We start from the raw sequence: 9,789 nt of genomic DNA, 5'->3' as shown, positions 1-9,789 counted from the left end.
GAAAGCCAACAGAGTCCGCCGTGAGGTTAGACCGTCTGTGGCATGAGTACTTTCCCCCATACTTCAAACCGACCCCAGTTTGAGGAGGCTTCTCATCCCATGCTGGCCTAGCTTCCCTAGCACATAGAAGATGGTCCGTGATTGATGTCACCTAACTAAAGCGAGGATGCACACCAGAGAGAGACTAGGCCTTTGCTGTTCCTGGGTTGACTTTCAACTCCAAGGCAAGATCTGACACCCATAGGGCATATATGCAACCCCTTTTGGCTTAGAAACAAGATTCTAGTTAGGGAGGGGCTGATGGGCCAGTTGTGCCGTAGTACCTACCTGCAGGTCCACTTGGGGAAAGGCCATCTTGGAGACAGACCCTGGGCCGAGAAAGAGGCTGAAAGAGGGGCTGACCCAACACCTGCTTGTCATTACAGAGGACATCCATGCTCTACCACAGCACTTTGAAGCCTTGTTGAGGAGGGCTGGGCTCCATCCCTTCTGGGCTTGACGTAGGACACCACTGATGCTTATTTACCACAGGCAGAGATGGTGTGTGGCTACCCCTGCTGGACCAGCCCACCCCCTGTAGCCCTCAGTGGTTCCTGCAGTAGGATGGGACTTGCCGGTACTCAAGCCTCTCTGGGCAAAAGCTCTCCAAACAGCACCTGCCCACCCTTGCCTGAGGCCCTGTAGCCTTCACCTGGTAACCTGGATTGGCTGAGGACAGTCACCTCTCTGCTCCTCAACCCTCTATCAGCCACCGGCTGTTCTTGGCTGGAGGCTTTGGACAAGGCCTCCTCTGTTAGGTCAGCACAGTCCCTTAGGGTAGCACAGACAGAACATGGTAGCAAGTACAAGGGATGAATCTGGGGCTGAGTAAACAGATAACACGTAAAAATTTATTTTATCCTCACGAGCGCTCGCTTGCATGCATCCCGGTGACTGTGGGAGCCAGAAAAGGGTGTCAGAACCCGGGAAACCGAAGTTAGGAATGGTTGTAAGTTGCTGGGAACTGACCGCAAGACCTCTGAGGACTCTTAATTGATGAGACATTTCTCTCTAGCCCCCCCTCCCCCACGTGATTCTGAAGTCACCACGTGGGCACTGCCGGATACCAGGGGGAGGGTACTGCCAGCACCTGCACACGTCTGCATACTACATGCGTATGCCTGCACACCTTTGTGTGTAAACACACCTGCATACCCCTTTGCACACCGTGCACACACTTCTATAGACCACGCATCCACGCATGCCGCCGGACACCTGTGCACACTTGTGCACATAAGGCATGGATGGTCCCGTGCGCGTGTATTAACTGTACCCGCCAAACATGTAGGTCTACACACCCGACACAATGTGCACCTGTGTACTCACATGCACGAGTTTGCCTGTTCATGCGTGTGCATACAGGCCTGTATCCACGTACACACGACTCATCCATCCTCACCTATGCTCCCTGAGTAGGACTCCAGTTAGCAAGCGCAGGGACGGAGGCTCTCCCCGGTCTCATCATGGAGGATGATTTGCCCCTTTCGTAATAGGGAAGACAGTTTATATAAATCAAGCGTCTGTATAAAAGGTCATTTTTATTTGGTGCCTCTTTGAAATGGCTTCAGATCACACATTGTCACAGAACCAGCCCCATTGGATTGTCCCAATCCTTGGACGCAGAGCCCGAGGCAGGCACAGTGGCTTTGATTGACCACTTGTGGCCCTGAGCACACAAGTCCCTCCACAGGACAAGTGCCTTTGCGCGGCTGCTGAGAGATTTGCGGACTTCAGACTGAAGAGCGAGGACAAGGCTCTTCTTGGGCTTGGCTGGGGTTGGGTTCTGCTCTGGATGGGATCTCAGGGGTCACCAGAGAAGCCACTCTGAGTGACAAGCCCCATGTCGTGTATGGCCCTCAGGAAAAAAAATGAGCACCAGGCTGAATCTGGCCACATTCCTGGTCTCTGCCCACGGTGACAGGAAACAGGGTCAGATATGGGGTCACTGTGAACTTGGAAACCTGCTCTGGCAGGAAGTGGGGGAGTCGGGAGAGTTGGGTCCCACTCCTCAAGCATGAGGAGAGCCAGTTACCACATGGATGAGCAGGTGCCCGCCTGTACAACTGGCCACAGCCACTGGACGGTGAGAGGGGAGCCTGAACTGCCCTGTGCTCTCCCCAGCACGTGCGTGTGACTGCTCTGTGAAGTGTCTGCACAGAAAGACGCCAGGCTAGAGCAAAGTCTGCAGGTCTTAGACAGTAACTCTAGGTCATCAGCCTTCTGCCGAGACCCAGCTATGGTCCAGCTATGGTCCCGCCAAGCATGGAGGAAAAAGGAACCGTGACAGGCTAGCCAGTTCAAGTAGGAGAGGAAGGGCAGGAAGTCTACTGTAAATGTTTAAAAAAATATACTCTTTGGCTTCCTTTTATTTCTTGACGATTACATAAAATGTGAACTACACAGGGTCGTATCCTAGCCAGACCCTGGGTGCTGGCTGGATGCTCCCTGCACTGTGTCAAAGTTCTGCATCGCCTCTGTCCGCCCTCTTAGCTGGCAGAGGCCCTATTTGGAGAAAGAGGTCATGAAGCTATTCTCAATGCACAGGACGATATAGCTGTTGTGGCAGCTCTCGGCCTTCTGTTCCAGGAGCCTGCCCGACAGCAGGGAAGAGGCCTGACCTGTAACCCCAGTAGCTTCAGTCCTCCACGTCTCACAGTAGCTCTCCATCAGCCTGCGCCCACTGGGGTCTGAGCCATGCCATACGCTCTTCTGTGGCCTGCAAGGTATACAGACTGTCAGCTACCTGGAGACCTCTAGGACTGAGAAGATGGAGGCCAGTCGCCATCTTTGGGGAAAGCAGGGCAATGGGACAATGAAAGGCCCCTGCGACCTACAGGACTTAGGTCTACCTCTCAGATGTGCACCCCTCAGAGGGTATTGAGGGTGCAGCCTGGGCCAGAGGACCTCTGGGCTGGCCTTTCCTCCACTGATGAGATAGAACTGGCTTTCCTTGATGCATGCTAAGAGGGTACTTGACTACCAGGGCTTAGTCATACAGCTCATGCAGGGGCCAAGAAAACCCTTATGGTGCCTCTTGGGGAAAGGAGGTGAGGGCCCAAGTACTGTGCTAGACACAATTGTCCAGCTCCCCAAGTCACTCCTCAGAGAGCAGGGTCATTGAAACAGGAGTCTCATCTGCCAGGTGCAGAGACATGGGAAATGACACCATTCTGAGGACAGTCCAGCCGCGGGTCAATATTTCAGGTGCGTTCTATGACCAAAAGCTAAGCTTCCTTACAGGATCGGTGGCATTTACACGGCCAAGAAGCCACAGCTGATGAAGTGATCTGCTGGGGCTTTAAGGGTGCACACAACCCCATTGCTTAAACCATACGGTGATCACCCATTCCCATGTTCTAGGTCCCCTGATTTTGTGTACTGACCATTATCGGTCTAGAGGTCTTGGTCACGTCTCTTAATGCTGGGGGACCTACCAGGCTGGGTGTCTCAGGACGTCTCTGCCGTCGAAAGAAAAGATGCGGGCCCCAGAGTGCAGTTGACCCTGGGAGCCGGAGAACAGGGTGTCCCAGCTGGGAGATAGTACCTCATCCTACAGGAGACACAGAAGGGACCTCAGTCATCCATCACATCGGAGAATGACCATTAGGGGAGATCACAAGAGACCAAGGAACACATTGGGCTGTGGCAGAGAGAGCCTCTTCTCCAAGCCCATCACAATGGGAGAAACCCATAGGGACCCTCCCAAGCCTGAGGCTATGTAAGCCCACACCATTGGTTCTGGAAAATACTATTGCAAGGGCCCCGAGAGTCCCAGCTCTCTATAGGAAAGACCCAGGAATAAAGTCGCATGATGGGTCCTGTGGTAGGCTAAGTGGAACATAGAAATTACTCCATGCCCCTTTGGGCTATGTGGTCAGCAGCAAGGAACCTCTAGAAATGTCCACGAAAAGGAGCCAGGGGCTCTGGGAGGGGCAGGGATCCAAGGGGCTTGGTGGGGAATACTGAGGAATAGTAAGCCCTGCTGTGAATTTCACACCTCAGACCCAGGCCCGGGTACAAATGGAGGCAGACTCTTGGCCTTCTAGAACCCTCAGGTCAGGTTCCACCCACCTTCAGGTTGACGATGGGCACAGAGCTGCGGTCAGCACGGCGTACAATGCTGTAGAGGTCCTGCAGCCTAGAGGACAGGAAGGCCCGAAAGGTGCCAGACAGCCCCACGGCTCGGGCTTGCTGGAAGCACTGGAAGTCAGCCCCACGGATACCACGCATGCCTCCAGACAGAGGGGTGTTCAGTGCCACCAGGTGGAGCTGCCGGAAAGGTCACGGATGGTCACAAGATAAGCAGGGTCACACGTGACCTTCTAGCCTGTGGCCTGCATACCCACCGGCAGAGCCCATGGAGGGATGAGACCAGTTACTTTGGTGACGACCTTCAAGCAACCCTCTCTCCTGGCCCCTCTCAGCCTAGAGCATCTGAGGCAAGTCTCAGGTACTGTGGAGTCCCAGCAGCCCCCATGATAGCCCCGATACTCCTTTCCGGTGAGCAGAGACAAGGGCCAGCTCAGCCTGTTCCACACCCTGGCTATAGAGCAACTGCCCATGCCTGGCTGCCCCACCCTCCGGAGGACAGAGACACGGCATATACACAGCCCACTGCCCTCTTGTCTGCTCTATTAAAGACTAGCAGAGACTGGCTTCTAAAGAGCTTGATTTCATCGATAACCACTAAGTCACCGGAGAAAAGCCAAGTCCCTGGCCTACATGGTGAGTAGCCCATATCAGTCAGAAACCTACCCATAGCTCTGGGGGGATTCCCTCTGTCCTGTCAGGACTGGGAGCTGGATGGTCACCCTGGACACTCACCACTGGGTGAAAGTCCTGGTGAGTATGGGCAGGTGAGGGGGAGGGGTGGGCTGGCGGCCGGTGTTCATGAGAACTGTGGTGGTGGTGGTGGTGGTGGTGGTGGTGTGGAACTCCCGGGTAAGGCTGGCGGTCCGGCAGACGTGGTGGGTTGGCCAAGATGTCATCTGCTCGCCAGGGTCGTGCCGTGGGATAGGAGTGCTCCCTCCGGGTATATGAACTGCCCTCATGAAGCTGTACCAATGGAGGTTGCAAGGCAGCTACCTCGTTGTCCTAAGAAGGGATATACACAATGCCTGGGGTAGCTCATCACCTCAGTTATCCCCTTCCTTTGTCTCTTCTGTACACTTAGGCAGGACAGGGCTGGCCCTGAGGTGGTAAGGAAGCTATACCCTGAGCTCTGGGGTTCAGGCTTGAGCCAGGAAGACAGTTTTGTCTCAGCACAGCTTCCTCAGGGATCCTGGGTACTGGTCTAACTAAAGACATACATTGTCTTAATCGGCTGTCGCATGTCGTTTGAGGTCACTGGGAGGCTGGCCCTGGAGTTGCCTCTTACCCCCTATTTGACACCCAAACCTATTTGTCCCCAAAGCACCCTCCAAAGTCTGTGATGGTTTTTACATGCTTGGACCAGGGAGTGGCATTACTGGAGTAGGTGTGGCTTTGTTGGAGGAAGTGTGTCACTGTGGGTATAAGCATTAAGACCCTTGTCCTCGCTGCCCGGAAGCCAGTCTCCTCCTATCTGCCTTTGGAACAAGATGTAGACCTCTCAGCTCCTCCAGCCCCATGTCTGCCTGGATGCTGCCCTGTTCTCACCTTGATGATAATGGACTGAACCCCTGAACCTGTAGGCCAGCCAAAATTAAATGTTGTCATTTATAAGAACTGGCTTGGGCATGGCTTGGTCATAGCAGTAAAATCCTAACAAAGACAAAGGTCCCTTGTCTGGAGATGGCCCCACTCGCTGTGGCATGGAGAGAACAGCAAAACAGGCCAAGAGCAAAACACAGTGCCCTTGAGCACAGCTAGAGGTCAACCGTTTTCAACCAAGGTGACCACTGTTTAATCCTATGGCAATAAATATCAATGGGGCTTAATGGGGATCTCCAGCCCGTGCCCCGACTTCCCCAGTCAGTTTCTGCTGAAGTTCTGAGAGCCTAACTTAGTGATGGCATTTCTACTTGTTGTCATCTGTTTGGGTTTTTTTTTTTTCCCCCCTTTGGAGGCCTCACCCAAGGGCCTCTGCCCACGACTCTCTTGGGAACTCCAGTCGGCTGCCTTAAAGGGGCCTCCCAGTCACCAGCTTTTTGCTGTGTGTTTTGAGTACTCAGTTTGACGGTGCTTTAATTTTTATCTGTCCTCCTGTTAATTATTCTTTCACTTCCAGCTTGCTGCGTACTCTGTAAATCCGCTCACTCCAAACTGAAAAATGAAGTTGCCCTGTGGCCCACTCCTTGCACTGCAGGGGCCCCGTCATCAACCTCCAGTCACACACAGTTGCTTCCTGAACTTCAAGTAACAATGCCGATCTCGAGGAGGCACTGACTCAAGTCCTGGCCTTCCTGTGCTCCGTGGCCCCTGCTATCCTTCTAACAGCCAAATGGAGGGGGGACGCTCCTTACCGTCCCGTGCGGGAGGGCTGTCCGGGCCTCCAGCTGAAAGACAACAACAGCAGGGGTTATTCTAGGCCAGGGCCTCTCCTCTGTAGCCCTCTTCCCACGGCCCCTCCCACAGGAAGAGGGTCCCCTGAGAACTCACCAGCACCTTACGGAAGCCATTTCTAACCCGTACGTAGAGCTCTTCCCTCTCGGCCACAAAGATGAGCCAGCCCTCTGGCACCTCACGTATCTTGTCCAACATGGTCTGGTATGTAGCCCAGATCCTTACCTGCTAGAACCCCGACCCAAGTGCAATGTGAGACCCACTGCCCAGAGCACCCAGAGCTCCCATTAAGGAGGCCAGAGGGTGACTCTGAGTAGGTATAGGGTCCCCAAGTAAGAGGAATGGAGCTTATAGTAAACGCCTTGGAGACCCTATAGTCTCTCAGACACTGAACTCTACACCCATTCAGACTGGTGGCGAAGATTTCCTGACATGCCATCTGCCTCCCCACCCCTACTCCAGATTGTCAGACCTTGGCCAACTGGACACTTACCCCAGCAGAGGCACCCATGGCTCCTGGGGGACCTGGGGGGCCAGGTGGGCCTGGAGGACCAGGAACACTGACAGCTACAAGAGAAATCAAGTTGGAAACTCCTGTCTACATGGGCAGCCCTCGGCAACCCAGATCCACTCTCCACATTCTTACTCTGTCTATGAGGGCCAGGGAATGAGGGAGGTCCTGGAGGTCCTGGAGGTCCTGGGGGGCCCTGGCGCCCCTCATATCCAATGCCAGGAGGTCCCTGCGGGCCAGGAGGGCCAGGCGGACCCCGAATGCTCTCTCCTTTTGGACCCTAGGAACAACAAAGAAGACCTTCATCGGTACCCTGTGTACCCTAGGCTGGGACTGTAATTGCTCATAGCCCCAGAGGTAGAAGTCGTCTTTAAGACCTATATAGTCCTGCCTACCACAGGGCCTGTTTTGTTAGAGATATGGTCCCAGGGCAAAGGAACAGCCCCAGATCTTCCAGTGTTCCAGTCAGAAGCTAGGCCCGTTGTTCCCTTGAGTCATCATGACAGTTGTGATGCCCCACCCCTGGGGCTGCTCAGTGCTGCTCAAAGCTAGGGACAGCAGCAAAAGAACAACCATAACACAGACACACAAGGCTAGCCTGCCCATGTGCCCACCCAGCCTCACGCTCACAGAGAAGCTAATAATGTGGGTTCTCGGGCAGCTAAGCTTACAGGGTTTGGTCTGAGTCTTTCTTTCTTTCTTTTTTTTTTTTTCCTTTTTCTTTTTTTCGGAGCTGGGGACCGAACCCAGGGCCTTGGGCTTCCTAGGCAAGTGCTCTACCACTGAGCTAAATCCCCAAGCCCGGTCTGAGTCTTTCAAGATATACAACCAAGCATGATGTGTCCCTTGACTGTGCCCAAGCCCACAGTGTGTGAACACCTATAGGAAGCCTGGTGGTGGGGTCGGGGAGGGCTTACCGGAATTCCAGGGTATCCAGGTGGGCCAGGTGGTCCAGGTACACTTGAGCTGAAGAATCCACCACCAGGAGCCCCAGGCTCTCCCCTCTCTCCCTTCCGTCCAGCATCCCCTCGGTCTCCCTTGTCCCCCTAAAATGGTTATCGGAGGCAGATGAGGGTTACAGGTCAGCACCGACCCCATGAGTCATGGGCACCTCCTTGGTCCTTGGTGTTCCCCGCCCACCCCCAGATCCAGCTCAGCTCGAACCTCCTGCTGTATCAGCCCCACCCCCCACTGGCAAGGGACAGCAAGTGTCCAGCCGACACTACCAAAAGGCCAGCGTAGAATGGCTCGATGTCATTAGACACTTGTCAGCAGGGACGAAGGCACCGGCCCGGATATCAGCCACCCAATCAGGACATCCACGTGGCCCCACCTTGACCAACAACCTCACCTACCTTCATTTCGGCTTCCAGGTGGAAGAGGTCAATGGGGAACTGCCCTGCAGGGGGGATTGGGTAGGTTAGGATCCTATAAGGTTTGCACTCCCTTCCCCCACCCCGCCCGCCTCCCTTGATTTGTGTGAGGACCACAAATTTTCTTACATTTACCCCACGTTAATGGATTTTTTTTTTTTAAAGATAATGTTTTTTGGTCATGGTGTTTTGTTTTGTTTTGTTTTGTTTTGTTTTGTTTTGTTTTGTTTCAGAGTTGCGTTTGTAAATGTTCACGACTGGTCAATGGCCCTTCTGATCCGTCACCATCCAGGGGGCCTGGAGAGATGCGCTCCCTCATTCTGACAGTCTCCCACGGATCCCCATGGGGGGGTGTGCATTAAAGACCCGCTGTGTGAACTGGCTTCTTCCCCTGGTCTCCACGCTTCAAGAAGCCTGGTCCTGTGCCCTCAGGCCTAGGGTCAGTCAGCAGGGCCCAGGGCTCCTCCCTCCTCTGGGCCATTTCCTCTTTGTTGACTCTTGCCTACGGAGGCAGGAAGATGTTTTGGCCTCTTCTGGAGAAGTAACTTGATCTTTTTTTTTTCTTACTTCACATATGAATAAAACATAACTTCACTTATTTCTGTCTGGGGAACACCTTCTTGTCCTCATCAAATATGAGGGTTTGGTTTCTAGTACACTTGGGTGGAAGGCTCGGAGACATTCCATTTAAGGCCTGTAACTCTGTGAACAAAGGGTTAGTTCATTCCTTCAGGGAGAGCAACCTTGGGTCACTTTTTCCTGTTGCTGCCCTCTTCGGAGTCCTTGCCTTGTGGAATTACCTTCTGGAGGCCTCTTGCCACTGTATAAGGTAGTCCTGAGCCCCGATGCTTAGCTATCTTACAGGGCTGTCACCTGGGAGGTGACAGCTGCCACTAGTAGGACCCAAGCTCCAGCCCCTATCCTAGGACCTCTGTAGAACGAGGTTGTGGTCTATGGGATCCTGTGGCCTATATATCGAGGTGTCCCACTGACTCAGTTATTCCAGCTTCTAAGACAGGCTTCACCAGCATCCCAGCCCAGGCTGCCTTAGGGTCTTTTGTTTCTCCTTTGACTTGCAAGCTGCCTGAACCAATCCTCCAGGGCAGACGCTCACCGCAGGGATTTTTACATTCACAAGACTGCCTCCCACTGCAGGGACCGATCCCTGTGGTGGCCTGTGGCCAGAGATAATGTGGACACACATTGGTGGCCGATGAACCCTTCTGTCTCCGTGTTCAATTTCTTTTTCTTTCTTTCTTTCTTTCTTCTTTCTTTCTTTCTTTCTTTCTTCTTTTTTTTTTTAAAAACGTCTGTCCATTTTTTCCTCTGTATACTGAGGGTCTGCTACTGTAGGTGAATGAGTTCAGTTCCTGGATTGTCCTG

The 9,789-nt window shown here is 53.5% G+C and overlaps 1 protein-coding gene across 1 annotated transcript in view; it reads right to left on the bottom strand.

The window, feature by feature from the left end:
- Positions 1 to 1,559: 1,559 nt before the first annotated feature.
- Col18a1 (collagen type XVIII alpha 1 chain) overlaps positions 1,560 to 9,789 on the bottom strand; it is a 108,467-nt gene continuing 100,237 nt past the window's right edge. The window contains exons 32-41 of the mRNA NM_053489.2: positions 8,389 to 8,432; positions 7,951 to 8,079; positions 7,169 to 7,313; positions 7,016 to 7,089; positions 6,619 to 6,750; positions 6,483 to 6,515; positions 4,864 to 5,133; positions 4,111 to 4,308; positions 3,474 to 3,589; positions 1,560 to 2,755 (exon numbers count right to left, since the gene is read on the bottom strand). Of these exons, the coding sequence (NP_445941.2) occupies positions 2,542 to 2,755; positions 3,474 to 3,589; positions 4,111 to 4,308; positions 4,864 to 5,133; positions 6,483 to 6,515; positions 6,619 to 6,750; positions 7,016 to 7,089; positions 7,169 to 7,313; positions 7,951 to 8,079; positions 8,389 to 8,432 (1,355 nt within the window). The 3' untranslated portion in view covers positions 1,560 to 2,541. The remainder of the gene's footprint in view (positions 2,756 to 3,473; positions 3,590 to 4,110; positions 4,309 to 4,863; positions 5,134 to 6,482; positions 6,516 to 6,618; positions 6,751 to 7,015; positions 7,090 to 7,168; positions 7,314 to 7,950; positions 8,080 to 8,388; positions 8,433 to 9,789) is intronic.

This window comes from Rattus norvegicus, chromosome 20 (genome assembly GCF_036323735.1).
Source record: "Rattus norvegicus strain BN/NHsdMcwi chromosome 20, GRCr8, whole genome shotgun sequence".
NCBI classification, from domain to species: domain Eukaryota; kingdom Metazoa; phylum Chordata; class Mammalia; order Rodentia; family Muridae; genus Rattus; species Rattus norvegicus.
This window is presented reverse-complemented; position numbering and strand designations above follow the sequence as displayed.